The sequence below is a fragment of the Trachymyrmex septentrionalis genome, unplaced genomic scaffold (genome assembly GCF_001594115.1).
Source record: "Trachymyrmex septentrionalis isolate Tsep2-gDNA-1 unplaced genomic scaffold, Tsep1.0 scaffold24, whole genome shotgun sequence".
NCBI lineage: Eukaryota > Metazoa > Arthropoda > Insecta > Hymenoptera > Formicidae > Trachymyrmex > Trachymyrmex septentrionalis.
In genome coordinates this window covers 2,931,599-2,949,183 of record NW_017305397.1, presented here as the reverse complement: position 1 = coordinate 2,949,183, position 17,585 = coordinate 2,931,599, and the positions used below count along the sequence as shown (strand labels likewise).

Below are 17,585 nucleotides of genomic sequence, written 5' to 3'. Positions count from 1 at the left end.
CCCCAAAAAAAAAAAAAAAAAAAAAAAAAAATAGAATAAAATAAAAAATAGTTTACGATAGAAAAAAAGATCAACAGGAAATACACTATTAGTAGAAATTATACTATATCAATGCATAACAAATAGTGTATAGGATGTTCCATAATCGCTATACTATATATATAGCTTATAGATAAAACGACAATTTTTATTGAGCTATTGAAATTATTCTGTGTAAGAAAATTTTAACGGGAGGGAAAGAAAAAGGAGAGGCCGAGACTTACGCGCGATTTATGGATCGTGCGCGCAATTACGACTGAAACGCGGTAGACAGGTTTATTGCAAACGACCAGTCGACCAATCGGAGCGCGCGTACGAGAGGCGTGCGTAAACGTCGCAGTTCGATTAGAATTTCTAATGGGCACGCTGTAGTATGTGCGTCCATGTGCGTCTACAACGCGTCAGAAACGTGTGGCCGTCTATCGCTTGATCGTGTCGGATATAAATATTGCTCGCAAATTCCGTGAGTATTTTTCAGTAACTTTTCCGCGTAGGCATCTATCACTATCGACTGCTCACTTTCATGTCATTAAAAAAAATCTTATGGAGATGATTCATTGCTAGTTTGATTATTTTCCCTACCTATTACTGTTCGATGAAGAAAACGACGAATCTAATCCGTAATTTCAGGATAAAAGTTGTGTTCTAAATTTACTGCTTATATGCTGAAAATGCTGCAGTTTACGTTACAGATTTGCAATACAGATTTTCAGTACAGGCAGTCAATTTTGGAACATAGCCATTGAAAACTGATATTCGCTGAAAATTCTATTGCTATTAGAATGCAAGCGCTCAATATTATAAATTTCCTTTATTTCTTTGAATATATTTATTTAAAAATTAAACTGGGACAAGACAATTTTTATATTATACACGCGCGCGCAAACACACGCACTTACATACATACATCGTTCTGAATTTATTTATTTTTTTTTTTTTTTTTATACAAACACACACTTTGATGAGCTTTGATTTTTGCATTAGAAAGAAGTTAAGTTAAGTTTAAGAAAACACAATTAAAAATTTAATCAGATTTGATTTCTTTTCACACTGGATAACATTTATAAATTTTCTTTGTGGACGATTTTGCAACTTACTTAATTATCTAATTTTAAACTAAATTATAAATTTCTCAGTTTTACCTATTCAAAAGGAAGAAATTTCTTGAGGAAATGTTAAATACATTATCCGTTGAAATCTTGAAAGGGTTGGACACGAGAGCCAGAAGGATGCCAGAAGGATGCCAGAAGGGGAATGAGAGGAAGGGCGTCTTATCGACGCGTTCGTACGAAACATAGGACAGGCAAGCCGCATAATGAGAATAAATGCCTAACGGCTAAGGACAGCCAGCTCGGAGTGTTCGATCCTGAATAATTCATCGGAAACGCACGCTCGATTAGGCAAGACCGCAAGCCCGGTTACCCCCACCTAGAAGCGTCGCACGTCGGTTGGCGCCCTTCTTCGTGCTTCAACCCCCGCAGACCAGCCGACGTTATAGTTACATCATTACACTTACGAAGGGCTGAGAACTAGGGATATTCAGGATCGTCGTCAGGCATCATTCCTTAACATGTGAAATCAAATGGAAAAGAATTATAATCCCAACATCACGATTTGTCGCTTTCATGAAAAATCATGGAAAAAAGAAGCAAATATTGTAGAAGAAGTTTCGCCAGGAATATTAGATATTATTAGATAATTACACGATAATTTATTTCTGGAAATTTCAGATCTTTCTTAATTTTAATTTGACATTATTATCTTTTGTGTGAACGTAATTAAATAATTTAATTAGCTGCAATTTCCAGAAAATCAACTCTTACTATCAAACGTGAATTTCCATCTAATTAATTTTCTTTCCTTCATTCTCTAGTATATTTGATGACCGCAAAAAAATTCGATTTGCGATTGAAATATCTTACAATGTTTAATTTGTTAAAATAAAATTATGCGGAAATATGAAAAAATTAATTGCAGAATGGAATTTTGATTATCGAAAATCTGCATCAGTAAATTATTTATGATATTTTCTCCGATATTATTTTTTCTTAGGGCAAGGTCAGTAACTGCAGTATGGCGAGGTAATTGGCTATGGAAAAGGAAATACCGATTGCTGGAGACACGCGATAGTCAATTTCATGTCGATTCACAGGAAAAAGAGCTGACTTGAAAAAGGATTATGTTGACAATTCATTTATAAAAAAGTGATGCTGCAATATACTTTTTAACCGAAGCGTGCGTGTCAAGTAATAATTAGAATCGCGTCGTATTGACGACGCACGCTGCAACAAAATATGCTGTGTTATGCGTGCGAATATTTTTTATGAATTTTTTTTCGTTACATATTTCCACAATCCAGGGCCGAAAATTAAAAATTAAATTAAATTCCATATATAACGCCCCCTATTATCCCATCCATATAATTTACGCAAAGTTACTCTTATAAATAGATACATCTCTTTAACTCTCATCTATAATTTATAAGTAGTTTTTAATTGAGATTCATTATTTTACACAGAAATCTCTGTAAATCAAATATTTATATCTTTGCGTAGAAAATGTTTTTCTTTTATGAAAAACAATAATTTTGAGAATAGTCAATTAATATAATTTTCCACATCATGTGGAAAAGTCTTTCTTTTTATAACGAAACGTCATGAGACGAATCAGTGAAGAGCAATATGTCGGATTATTAGCATTTTGTTGGTGAATAAATTTGCAAAATACCGAGAGAGAGAGAGAGAGAGAGAGAGAGAATCTGTTTAAGAAGTAACTCGCGTCTCACTAATTATATCCCGCCTCACCTCTCCTCGCGATTATTCCTGACTGAGAACAAAAGCTGAACGTCTCGAGATACCCGCGGGTCATTCCCAATTTCCTATAAGTCGTATGCCGTTACGACAGTCGCGCGCGTATGCGCTCGATGTGCGCACGAAGGAGAGAAGCTGCGATTCTATTTATCAATCCAGCAATCCCTGGATCCCCCGTTCCGTACGTCTACCGATTTTCTTTTGGTTTTTCTCGCGTCATTCTCGCCCGTTTCCTCCGTGCCGGCAACATCGCAACGTTTCTGCTCAAAGGAATGTACACTTGGCAGCATTCCTTATTGGCATTAACGGAGGAAACGTCGAGGCCGCCTAGCTCGAGTACCACTCCTACTTGGGCTTGTACGGGAGCAAGTACGGAAGAGAGACGAAATGGCCAGAACTGATCATCGCGATGTTAAATAAGAGAAGCGTACCTGCAGAACGGACGGCGAGTCATCACGGCGGCATGTCGGTCAAATATCGGCCCGAACGAATTTACGTATTCCGCGCGAATTTACGAAGTTCGCGCTCTTCGAGTTTCTCAAAGCTGTTGGCCGAGAAATGTGGTAAAGTATATATATCACGCGTATAGTCTTAATGCCTTGTCTTGTGCCTCATCGTGATAAAGCTTCTTTTAAGAAAGACGCCGATGTTTTGGAACCTAAACGAAAAGTGGATAAAAAGTGTTGTTGCGATTCCGCGGTATCCCGTGGTAACGTAGAGTGAAGGACGTACCGCGGCTTTTCCAGAGTAAGAACCGGATCGAACGTTTGATCGATGGATCGGGAGAGCGATGCTCGCGTCGAATCGCAGGTTCCATAGAAAAGTGGGTTAAGAAGTCTCGAGAAGCGTTAGGCCTCTTTTATGTATACGCTTTTTACGATGTCGTTACGGCGGTCGTACACGGGGCAGTCATCGCGCAGTCTGAAGCACGTCTATGGAATCGAAACTCGTCCACGGATCAATTTATGTACAGTCGAATGACGAGTGCCGTAGTAATCCTTTTCTCTGTGCTTTCGTAACATGGAAAATGGTTTTGCTGATATGTTATAACGATGCAAGTATAAATTGTAAGAAATTATAAATTTATCGCGAGAATGGGAAGAGAGTTACCTTTAACACTATATACGTTTACTTTTTTTATAATAATGATTTGGTAATGACTTTACTTTTTTTTTTTATGTAAAGCCCGATATGGTAGCCAGGGTTGGAAAAGTCACTTTTGAAAAGTGTGTGCGTGTACCTCGTCACTTTACGTAGCCAATAAAAGTAACGCATTATTAATGCGTCACTTTTACTCGTTACAGCACGAATAAAGTAACGAGTTACTTTTTTCAATCAATAACGCGCGCAATGGAAACCAATTATTTTTCAAAATGAATTTTTTAATTCTGACTATCATTACGTTTGTAAAAAAATTATAAAATCATTATACCAAGTACGTTCTTACAACAAAAGTGACAGTAATGGTGATGATTATCTCAGATCTCTGATTGATTCATCAAGAATATTTTATAGATCACATCTACGAGATTCTTCTTCGATAAAAATTATCAGTTATAATCTGTATAATAAGTAACCGAAAGAACGGCACGGTATATTAGAGTAATCTCCGATTTAAAAGAAAATTCTCTCGTCATACATAATTTTCTCTCTCTAAAAATCGTTTGAGGGATCTTTCATTTATAATCTCTTCTTTATGTTCTAAAGTTGTTATAAGTTTCGTTTGATCAACTTGTTTAACTTTATGCGACCGTAACTCAACCTAAATACTTCAACGCAGGCGCTATCCAATCGCATTCAAAACTACATTTGTCCTTCCGAGAAAACGAATAAACGAAACTTTCCAAAAGTGGAACACTGGCCAAGAACGATTCATCTTAAATTTCGCAGTCGACGGGACGTATCGCTGCTTTTATATTCATCCCTACACCAACCAGAGCGGTGATGACACTAACGGCGATCTTGCGCGCGGCCTATAAACCGTGTCACCCCTGCCGGTTTTCCCGGTAACATTGGCGATTCTAAACGTATAGTTCAATTCATTTCTAGGTCAGGGGAGATTAATTGGCCGTAACGAGGAGTATTGTTGTATTATGATAGTAATGTATCCCTATGCCAGTTTACAATAATTAAGGGCAACCGTTTAATTGCCAAAGTATGTACTTCTCTCTTAAGAAAATCATGTGCAAGTTCAAAAACGCGGTAATATATAGATAGATTCGAGCAATTCGTGTGTATTGAAGTATATATATTCTAATTCTAAAAAGTACGAAAAAAAAAAAAGAAAAAGAAAAAGAAAAGAGATACAAAACTATATAAATTATACAATAATACTAAAGAAAATATAAACGTAAGAAATATTTTGTTCGATATAATATTTAATACGTGAAGATTTTTATGTTGATATTTGGATAAGATTATAACGATTAAAATTTTGACAGAAAATAAATAATTACACCGTACTCGTATATCTTTTCATTTTTAAGATACGTTCTCTGGGATCGTAGGTAGTACAAAAGGGTTAAGCCTTGACCCAGAAAGAAAACTCGAGCCCTTTTCATCGAGTGACGTCGACTCGTACGTTCCACTGAGGGAATACACGTGGATGCACGTGTAACTTTTCTCAATATAAAGTACTGAGGTCGAGCAGATTATAAAAACGCCAGTTTATGATTTAGAACCTTTTGAATTTTAAGTCACTGCACGCATTTGTGCATAGAGGCGAAAAATCGGTTGAAAAATTATGAAATTGTGATTATATTTCCCTTTGGCATTATAATTTGTATACCTTTACATTTTTTCTTCTTCCTTTTATACTAATCTTTTTAGAATATTGCGTTTGTGTGTGTGTGTGTGTGTGTGTGTGTGTTTATCTATACATGAATTGCAATCTGTCACAGTGTAAGATTCTTGAATATGGATTCTTTTCAGTGGAAAATTACTATTATACAAATATATACATTGTAGTTTAATTAAAATTTTTAAAGATATCAAACATCATTTTTAGTTAAATTACAACTGCCTGATATCATTTTCTATCAATGTAGATTAACTTTAATCTTGGTTTAACTTAATCTCCATCTTTTTCTAATTCTTAGAACTAATTGAGCCAAGATTAAAATTACACTATTGGTAGAAATATAAATCTTGATAATGAAAAATATCTCTTAACTTTAATTTTATACTTTATCAAGCACCTGCAGCTTTTAACTAGAAACGTTATAAAATGACCCTGAATATAAGATAGTAATGAGTTAGCTCGAGGATTAAATGACTCACAAGCTCTTTTGCTTACTAATATAAGATTGGCGATGATCCAGCAGTACTCGAAACTTTAATAAACCAACCGTTTGGCATCCAATTACGTCAGTCATCGTCTGCAAAATGTAATTAATTTTTGATACGTGTGGCGCGTCTCGCTCTTGTTATAATCAATTCATCAAAATCGCAGCTAACCATTAAATGAAGTCTGAGCATTTTGTTCTCTACTAATCACTTCTATACATTCTATAATATATGTATATTAAATTGTACTATTTATGTTAAACTATTTTTAACGTCAACTTTATTTTTATTAATAAATTATTAAGTTTTTTAACAGATTCAATTACAATTTTTCTGTATTTTTCAATAACTTGATATATTTTTAGATATATTTTAGTAAAAATATCGACGACATATAATATTGATCACTTTGAAATCGATTTCTCAAGTTGCTCAACATTAAATTTCTTTTTATTACTTATTGATAGAGTATCTTTTTTAATTATGGGAAAATGTATATTGGAAAAATGCATATTAAAATAGAGGAAACGATTATATTTATCTTTTCGTAATGCGATAAGTTTCTCATTTTAACAACGAAAACCTTAAATAAAGTAAGTTTAATATTTATCATTTCCGGATTTCTTGAAAATACTTGAAAATAAAAATTGTTCTCACCCACGTATAAAAATAGCAATCTTTCGTCACGAATGACTAAACCTTGACCTACAAGGCCGAAGTCTTTTTAATAGAAAGCTTTGATGTATTTGTCTTCCTAAACTGCCCTACGGTCTCTCTCTCTCTCTCCGCGGTCGATAGAAAATTGAGCATTCATCAAATTGAGCAGCCCTCGTCGTCGATAGGTGCGTTCCCGGGTAGATAGAGGAAGAAGGTGTGCGCTCAGAAACGCTGAAGTGGGGCAAAAGGGAACCACTTAGCCGAAACTGCAGGAGTCTGGGAGTCAGCAGCTATTCGGCAGACGTCACTGGCGCCAGCGGACTACCTTAAAGCCCGGCCACCCTCTGGCCGCCTCCATTCCGCCCCTGCCACCGACAATCTCATTCCCCAAAAGCGTCGCAAGAATTATAAAGTTGCTGGAGGAAAGAAGAGAAAGAGGCGGAGAAGGGGACAGAGGAAAAAGAAAAGACTTCTTCCCTTGCCACCCAACCTTGCCTTGTCAGGCAAGCGACCCGTCCTCTCTCATTCCGCAACCTACATGCTCTCTACCTCGATCTATCGTTGCATCCCTTGGTCTTCCCCCTATCTGCCCACTTTGTTCCTATTCTTCGCCCCTTCTGGCTCTCTCTCTCTCTCTCTCTCTCCTCGATGCTTTTTTGTTTTAACTTGGAAGTTTTCGCGAAGGAACTGATCGGGGGCGAGCGAGTTGCGAGTTTCGAATTTCGACCGCGAGTTTACGAGCGGCACAGATCCGAAAATCTGTTCTCCATTAGCGCGACGCCGACCGGAAGTCGTTCAATTAGAGTCATGTACCGTGTGATCTCGAAATAATCCGGCGCTCGAGAGACTCCATTGTTATTTCGGACGACGAAAGTTTCGCCGAGCGCGCTCTCGTTTAATGAGGGACGCTTCTCGTAGTTTCGCAGTTTCCGCTCCATGGCCGAGACTACTCTCGCGAGTAGTTTTACAGGGCGATGACGAGATAAGGCCGGACTCTCCTTATTCCTTTATCGTTGCGCTCGATAAAATGGAGCGATTCCCGGATTATCACGTTATCAACCTTCTCCTCGTTATCCGCTTGCTCGAAGAAGAAATGGCGTTCCGTCATTGTGTGTTGGATATAGAAAATAGAATAGAAATTTTCATCTACTCCTGATTTACAATTTAGATAGGATTAACTTGATTATACATATAAAACAAATACCGTTTTCGGACAAAGCACTCGTACTAATTATTGCCGATCAAATCCCAGAGCTCCGAGCTCAATAAATTCATTTCCGCTACCGCCTTAGGTGGAATTTTTACCCTGTAAAAATGATTGAAAATATTTTCTCAAGCGATAGGGAGAAATTTTTCCGTACGCTGTACAAAGAATTACTGCGAAATTTTTCCTGTCACACCGTTTCACGGCAGCACCACCGCGCCGCGCGTTGAAACGTCCGTGCCTCGGAGCGCGTTTCTTACGCGTCGCGTTGCGCTCCGCTCGTTGCGGCGGTGGTATCGGTTTTATCCAAACCCTCGAATTTATACCCTTTCCGCCAGACGGTAAATGGATATACAGTTGGACCAAAAAAAAAAAAGAGACAGAGAGCGAGAGCGAGAGCGAGAGAGAGAGAGAGAGAGAGAGAGAGCGCGGGGAAAGAAGAGAGAGAGGAAACAAAAAGACATCGATCCCCCCCTCGGAACTAACGGAGAGATCGGCGTGCATACCGGTTTCATACGCACAACAAACTACTGGAACGGCCGGAGGCGTTAATATACCGGGGCGTAAGCCCGGGGGCGGTATTTTTTCGCCGCTCGCGCGCGTTCGCCGCTCTGAAAAATATTTTTCTGAAAGCTAATATCTCTCTCGGGCCGATATTCCGCCGTGTAAATAATATCCGCGCTCGTAGGGACAACAAAGTAGGCTGTCATGTGAGAGTGCAATCGCCAAAAGAGGTTGTCCGGGGAAAAAAAATGAGCCGTTAGCGTGGCCAGACGCTCGCGTCATTTTTTCCTGCTGTCTGCTTACCTAGTTGCCGCTTTTCCGCTTTGCTTGCCATCCGAACGATGATACGCAAGATCAAGAAAAATCGACGAAAACGGGATTAGCATCGTTGACCATCGACGATGAAAATGTCAGTGAAAGTATAGCGCTTGCATTTTCAACCCTGTATCAAATATTCTGTTTTACTAATTTTATCTACTTCTTCTTTCATTTATTATGTTTTACAGAGAAAAGATTTTCTCTCTCAAAAGTTTACCCTTATTTTGATTATCTCATTGATCCTTCATTATTTAGTTTCATATAATATTATTTTATGTCATCGCGTAAGAGATTTGAAAAAAGAGATAAAAATGTAATGTCGAGCAGCGATTTGCGAATCATCGCATACATATTTGTGAATGAATCGTGTGCGGATTCATTCATGATTCTCGGCGTTCTTCCTGCAACACTCGAAAAACATTATTACGTCGATCACGCAACTGCGCAGATTGCAAGAGGAAGCCAATATCCAACCAGTTGCAATTGGCCGCCGGATAGCACACGCTAGAACGCGATTATCAGCACACGATTAATATCGTCGATCGTTTATCCGTGTATTCATACGGCATTTTTATCTCTATTAGTGCGACAACTACTAATGACGATCGCGACGAGGACAACGATGAAATGATAGGATAAAGATATAATTATATGGCGCTGCGTGTATTAAAGATTAAAAGACAACCGGCAGCGAAGTGGAAGTTATTTTAGTCACTTTATTGCGAAACACACTAATAGCAAAAATCGTTTTCTCTCTGAGAATTCACGTTGCATCTCTATCTACCGTCTTCTTCCTCTTTCTCCGTTATTGCAAGAGAGAAAGCAAAGCTCGGGGAAAAGAAATCGGCGTAAAAAATGTAAAAAGAAAAAAAAATATTTTAATTTTTATCGCAAGTCTCACGCCACGCAGAGCGGCCTCGGTTGCAGAAAGAGACAGATCGGATGCGATTACTGTATAACGTAATTTCGTCCAAGTAAATTAAGTCCAAGATCGCTGCAAAGTGACGCGTGAATATTTGAGATATAAACGTATATAACTTTAGGAAATAATGCAGAAGGGATTATCATCTCGTAAGCGTGTGAATGGTCGAGTCATTCGTGAACTGTACTTCGGCTTGATTAAAACAGTTTTTTTTTTTCTAATGTGTCAATTGTAGGTATTAAAAATACAGATGCACGTTTGTATTTTCTATCTATCAATTTTATTTCCAGAAAAGCAATTTCCAATTTTTCCAATTACACTTTTGTACAGTTTCTGTGTAACATATCATTTTGTAACACTTTTTTCTAAATACTAAGAATTCGGCTACTCTTATCTCAGAAGTATCGTCTATAAACTATATCGTCAACACAACAGTACACTATTCGGGCTACGGACTGGTCCATCCAATTAGGCACAAATTTACATTTCGGGCATAAATGCGCGATGGATTTTTTCCGTCTAAACGTGTAACAATATTCGGGCCTCGGGAGAAAATCGGGGCCCCGCGCGAGTGTTTTTTCGCGAATGCATAATTGTTGGACGCTCCGCTTCTTCGTTAAACAAAATGCGCGACTGTTTTCGTGTGATCGCGATCAGCAATATTGTGTTAAGGCTTTCCATAAAATCCGCGGCCCGCGGCGATGTAATTGTTATCGCGTCCAAGTCAATAGCGATTTCGCACAAAACACCGTCGGAACACGGGTCGCCGCTATATGAATGTGTCGGCACGTACGAAATGGCGGGGAGGGGCGAGGGGGACGGAGGCACAAAACGTCGAAGCGATTTATTAAATACCATACGGCTGAGCACTGTTATGACACGAGTATGCAAATATTATTTTGCGTGCACGAGGGGGCAATCAATGACCTGCTCTCTCTCTGCTCTCCATTTCCCTCCTCTTGCATCCGCCGGATATCTTCCTCCCTTCATAGTTCCATGATCGAAAACGCGACGTGCGAGAAAGTTCGCGCGAAAGATCCCGCGCGAACTTCCGGATGATTAATCAGCCACGCGAGAATGATATATCGATTCGCGGACTCTAACATCTAACAGATGGATGACATAGATTTACGTCTTTCCTTTATTTCACGATTACGTAATGCATTTAAGTGAAGCTATTACCTAGGATCTAGAAATTAATCCGAGTTTTGTTTTTTGGTTTTCACGAAAGTCGAGAAAAAAGTAGAACGAATTACAATATATTACATGATGAAGTTATTATTGATCATTTAGTATCTCTAAATGTGAAATAATCATTAATTATATCATAACAGCGAATTCTTTTTTGTCGTTAGCTTCAGAGGTAAACAAATGATGGATGTAAAAAAATAAGTGATACTTTTAAAAAATCTTACTTAGATGATCTCACGTGTGGAGTAGGTATAAATTAAATTCTACTTAAATCTATTATCTCACCGAATACAGTCGAATCTATAATTCTTTTTTCATTTTTTTCCCTAAGAAATAAAAACGAACTTTTCACCGCGTCGAAATACGAGCGGCCAACGATTGCGCTGTTTAATCTGTATTGATATTTCATCTTGATACACGATAATTGCGATTACGAGCGTTGATGCTTGAAAATCGAGAGGTTTGAGAAATTGAAGAAACTCACCGATGAGCTGCCCTTCGGTCGTCCCGCAGAAGTTATCCAGCGATCCGTCGGACAACATCGGCATCGGCAAGGACGATGGGGGTGTCGAGGGCAGGGGGGTTAACTGCTAGTGAACCCACGAAGGGGTCGCGGCGGGGGTTGCCGCATTCGTGCTTACGTAGACGCCCGGCGCGTTGCCGGTCGTCGTGCCGATGACGACGCCGGTGTTCTGGGAAACGACGCCGCCATTCTGACCAACAACGTTGCCGTCGCTGATGGCCTGCACGGTGCCCATCACTCCCTGCTGGAAGTTAAAATCCAGCGTGCCACCCATCGACAATTCATGCCTAATTACCTGCAATTTACATATCGAATTGCACGTTTATACGTATATTTTAAGAAGCAATATTCCCTTTCTCGTAGCAATCCTTATCCGGTAACATGAATTTCATCATACTCTTTATTTTAAACTGAAATTATATTTTCGAAAATTGTTCAGTCCAACGGTAGCTACGAAATTTTTATTTTCGCTGTATATTAAGTAAACATATATTGTTACATGCGTGCAGAGGAGCTTGTAATTTCGTAAAAATTAATAATGTTAACTACTACGTAAGATTTGGTAAATAAAATAAATTTTCCAGATAAGGATTAACGCAGTACTTTACATGTCAATCGAAATATGCAGATTTTATACGTAACGTCAAAGATTAACTGAAAAGCTCTTTATATCTAATATTATTTTTTATAAAAAAATGTTATATTTACAACACATTTACATGTGCAATTTAGACTCTCAGACTGTTCGTGGTGCGCAAAAAAAGTGATTTTCTCCATTTGTTGATTCTTAGAAAAACTTAGTGACGCGGCATTAGTACACTGAAAAAAAAAAAATGTTATATCAACGGCATTATTTTAATTGAAGATAAAATTTGTTCAATTCAATCGTACTATTAATGAAACAAATGCTCTTGTTTTAATAAAATTTTATTTTGTCTCATTAACGCTGGTTATTGAATTGACAAGATTATTTTTCAATTAAAATAATGCTGTTAATACAATATCATTTTTTTCTCGTGTAATAACAGACGTAGGGTTTCATTGAAAATCAGTGGTAACGGACGGTGCATAATCAGACTTACTTCCTCAACGTTGCAGTCGAAGCCACCGTGCATTGCCTCGATGTTGATGTTGAGGTCATCGAGAGCGGAATGATTGAGCGCACCCATCAGCTGACCCATCATGGTGCTGGCTGTGGTGGGGCAGGGTGTCGGCGTGTTAGGTGGACTGGGACCAGCTGGTCCAGTTTGCGCTGGCTGATGCTGTGGCTGATGTGGCGGTTGCTGCTGTTGCTGCTGCTGCTGCTGCTGTTGCTGCTGCTGCTGCTGCTGCTGCTGCTGCTGCTGCTGCTGTTGACGCTGTTGCGTCTGAATCATGTATTGCAGCGTTTGCTGTTGATTGCTGCCCAGTGCCGTAGGACTAGGCTCGCTCTGCTGATACGACGGTGACATGCCGGATGGTGACATGCCGGGACTCAGGTTCTAATTTTGGAATTTTTCAAAAGAAAGCGCGATGAAGACTAAAGCGTGATCGCAACGATCTGTATTTATATACAATTTGTTATGTAACTTGTTACGTAAATACAAATGTTATTGATTAATAATGATTTATAAATAAAATATAAATATACTTCTAACTATATTTCTAAAACTATATTGCGAAATATAGTATTATTTACCTCTTTCCTTGTACAAATATTAGTTTTCTATATTAGTCTACAGTCGTCTTATTCTTTACATTTCTCTGGAATTTTATTAAAAACGTAACGAATCCAGGGAAATTGAAGATTTCGTATTTTAATCTATTCTAGGATAAATATATGAACTTTGTTGATAAAGATACAATAAATATATCGCGTAGCGCGTGATAAAATGATTAATAGAAATAGAAGTAAGTAAATTTTAGCATAATTCAATCTTAGCAAATTTAATCTCGTGAATTAAACAATTAGGCAGGTTGTTCTGAATTTAGCTCGAATGTGTTTGTATTCGTGCCGTTATCGAAAATACGTTCCAATACACAATTCCATAAGCGTATGATGCTTTTTTAAGCCAGTTTCAATAATAAAATGTAAATAAGCTTCCATCGCACCATCGCAAATCTTTTCACACAAGACAACAAAAATATTGTTGTGAAAATATCGGCCTCGTTGGAAAATAACGAGCTCAGTTTCTATAAAGAAAAGATTCCTCGGCTTCTTCGATATTAGTTTTCCGCTTAGGCCACGATTGATCTTAAGAAATAATTAATTTTCAAAACTAATATTGATTCATCTTTTCGGCCGTCGTTGATTAACGTCATTTGTCGAGTGTCTTTCTCTATAAGCCACACACACACACACACACACAAACACACACACACACACACACACACACACACACACACACACACACACACACACACATATAGAAGTTACAGAGACTCTGTACGTTTGTGCATGTATTTGTATAAAACATACATCGCGATCCTTATTGATTTTGCAACATTGCCAGGCCGAACATGCGCAACATAAAAACGCTGACGTCCTCCTTTGTGGTATCCTCGCGCGCGAAAAATTCGCCAAAAATTTCAGACTCACCATCTGACAGGCGCACGGCTGCAGACCGTGAATCGGACATCTCTGCTGATTGGCCGATTGCGGAGTAGGTGGCAGGCCATAAGATGCAGATGACGAGGTGCGTAGGCCGTTATTCCTCTGATACTGCGCTTCGTAATAAGGTGGCGGCGGGCCCGTTTGCTGCTGGTGACCGGCCGGCGGTGATGTCTGATACATTTGGTAGGGTTCCAGTTTCATTGTATCGGCCAAGTTGCCTGCTAGGATCGTATCTGCTATCAAATACGATGCACGTATTAATCGTTTTATCAGATATACGTGTGAGATGGATGGACTGGATTTTTATAATGTGTATATTAAAGACAAATCCTAAAACGATCGAGAAAGCAAAGAAAGATGAAAAGAAGAGAGGAAAGTGAGATTATCGTTAGATATGTACCTAATTGCTGATCGGGACTATAAGAAGACGCGTAGGTCGGTGTCCAATCTGGTTCCCCGAGAACCGCTGGGATAGGACTCAATCGGCCACAGGAGGAAGCGTTACTCGAGGCGCGAGGACTTGAATAACACAAATCATTCATTACTTAATCTGAAGAAGACACGCTTTAAATTTCTTCTGAAAATTTATATTATAATATAATATCTTTTGCATGTGTATAATAAAGATCTCTTCATAATACAAATGTATGCATGCGCCACATATAAAATGTATACAGTATCCAACTATATACTGTACTGTATATTTCATCATATATCGCCAAACAATTAAATTCACTATTTCTCTGTAACTAATACTTGCAACTCAAATTCTCTCGAAATTACAAAGAGATTGATTTGGTCAGTTGTGATATCCCTCGATTCATATCAACTGTTATGACATTCCATTAAAAACGGACATATAATTTGAAACAGTCTTTCGACTGTAAATCTTCAATGTTTTGTCAATGTTAATCTCGGTCGGCCGCAACTCGTTGCGCTTGTCTTAGATAATTTCTTTTTTCAAACGTATCAAAGAGCTCTATCGTACCGGAAGTCAGAGGAAAGCTGGAATCCGCTGGCAGGTGGTAGGGGACTATCCGGAAATAGGTCCAGACCTTCTCCGACGCTGCTGCTGGGACTGGACGTTGGCTCGGCCAGCAGCCCGCCGTTCCTCAGAGCCTCGGCGATCTTCTTCGAGCGGCCACGTCGTTTCTCTAAACTGCCGGTGCTCTCCATAGTAGTAGCTCTGCGCCGCAAACACAATACACACGGTACTCTCGACAGTTCGAGGTCAAGAGAAATAAAAAACAGAAAGAGAGGCAAATTGCCGACAATCTGGACTTACCTACGACGGGCGGATTTACCCGGCTTGGCGTCGCGATTGATCATCCACCAGGAACTTTTGCCGGTTCCTTCGTTCTGTACCCGCATGAACCTACTGTGCAGCGACAAGTTGTGACGTATAGAATTCTGTAAGCAAAAAGAATAACGTGATTTGTACGATAAAATAGCAACGAGAGAGAGAGAGAGAGAGAGAGAAGTCTTGTTAATAAATATATAATTCACTAGTCTGCTAATTTACATTTTGATATTATTGCCTGCGAACGTAATCGTTTCCCATAGTATTTTAAGTGCTGAATACGAATCCGTTTTTTAAATTTTACGCTACAATGTCGAGGAAAATGATGTAAAGAAACGACAATAACAACTTCTGAAAATTTTCGTGACATTGAATACTGGTAGCAAATTTTTTTCAAAATTTCATTGATGCCACGCGAAAGTAATTTTTAGCTTTAAAATGCATTTTATTTCGTCTCGATATGATTTTTCGTTTTCGAGACATAACAATGTAAAAATAGTCACATTGTAATTTCGTCGCTTTTTTATTTAGTAGGATACGATTATACTATTATAAAGTAAGTTAAGTACAAAAACATTTAGTTTCCACATAGTTGATTACTTTCCATAGCATTAAAATAAAATAAAGTGCCTTTTCTTTGCATTACATGGAAAAGAGTTATTTTTAAATTGCTATATTTCAAAAATTGACACCTTCGTGTGGAATTAACAAAATTTAGAAAAACATTTGTTGCCGGTACTTAATGTTATAAAAATTGTCACAATTAAAATTTTTTTCTTTCTTGACGTTATTTTTTTCAAAATTGTGACGTAACAGTAAATTTAGAAAAACGGATTTGTTCAACAGAAATTTGAAAAATATATTTCAAAACAACTAAAATTGTTAAAACAATTTTTTTATCCTAAACTAGGTAATTAATTTCGTTATCTTACAATGTTTTACAAATAAAAATTAATAAAATATAATTGTCGAATAATCTCGAGGTCTCCGTATTGTAGAATGATAGAAAAGCAATTTTAATGCTACAAGACAGTACTGAAACAATAATACATCTGTAAATCGATTAAAATCGTCCGAATTTTTTCACTGCAAACTTATAAACGCTTTTCTGCATAAATTATACAGCGAGAACTGTCTTGTTTGATATATGCCGTAGTCTGTATCTTTTGCAGCGAGATAATATCCATGTACTATCGCGTATGTAAAGAAGTACAAGAATGCGGGACACGAAAAAATCAATTCAGTGAGAAGTGAATCATAGAAGCCGCGCTTAATATAGTTTTCCGTTGTCCCTCCTGCCTTCTTCATTAGGCAAATTGAATCAGCTGTAGTAGCCGGATCTTCCGACAAATTTCGGGAAGCTTCTACTCTAATACGAGAATACCCGTGTCGCGAAACGATAACAATTTTCTTTCGTCTTCGTCTCCCGATGCACGAGATCGGCGAGACGATCGCGCGAATCGAAGGATGCTTTCAGACGAAATACATACACGCAGAAGACGGCGTGATAAATAAAAATGGCTTCTTTAAAACGGCCGTTATATCGCGAACGGAGACAGGCGGAAGTTGACGCGAAGTACTTTGAAGAAGTTTCTTAAACTCGCGCCACGACGTTTTATCGTTTCGTTAAGTCGCCCTTCTAAAACAGAGTCGCAGATTGTTAGCCTTTAAATGTGGACAGAAATAATGATAAAAAGAAAGCTATTTTTTTCGAACGATATCGTCATCGGAGACAAAGATTTTTTGCCAAATCGCAAAATATATCTTTTTTATAAGAATCTTTTAAATAAAAAGTACTTTGGTTGTGTTTGTCGATACACATACGAGTATATCCTGCAAGATCCATCTACGTACGAATACTTAATTTTTATAATGCTTTACGACATTTTGGCAAGTCATAAAATTGCAAGATATTTATCATCCAGCTGTTACGTTCAATTTACTTGGACGTCTGACATGTGCACCGGACGCTTTAACATCCCAAAATTTATAACGTGGAAATGTAAGCGATGTATTCTTTACTGCCAGAAAGAAATAGCTCGCCTTCATGACGCATATCGCGTTCGTTGCCTCCACCCACAACGTGTTCCCTTTCAATATCAATCCGCGAAAAAAGAGACCCACATCCATCGGATGGTACGTAGCATACAAGTTACGCTTGTGTTGCTGGTCCGACATAATACTGCGGTCGGAATGACTATATAACAGACCAGAATAAAGCTTAACAGACCGGCACGAA

General features: G+C 38.3%; 1 protein-coding gene across 2 annotated transcripts in view; it reads right to left on the bottom strand.

Moving 5' to 3' along the window:
* The window catches only part of LOC108748766 (forkhead box protein O), a 171,381-nt gene that overhangs the window by 37,161 nt on the left and 116,635 nt on the right, over positions 1-17,585 (bottom strand). Inside the window, exons 2-7 of one of the 2 annotated variants that reach the window (XM_018487098.1) lie at positions 15,332-15,456; positions 15,035-15,232; positions 14,447-14,565; positions 14,032-14,282; positions 12,536-12,934; positions 11,415-11,748 (exon numbers count right to left, since the gene is read on the bottom strand). In XM_018487098.1, coding sequence (XP_018342600.1) covers positions 11,521-11,748; positions 12,536-12,934; positions 14,032-14,282; positions 14,447-14,565; positions 15,035-15,232; positions 15,332-15,456 — 1,320 coding nt within the window. In that variant the 3' untranslated portion in view covers positions 11,415-11,520. The remainder of the gene's footprint in view (positions 1-11,414; positions 11,749-12,535; positions 12,935-14,031; positions 14,283-14,446; positions 14,566-15,034; positions 15,233-15,331; positions 15,457-17,585) is intronic. The other variant, XM_018487099.1, reaches the window with a different exon arrangement.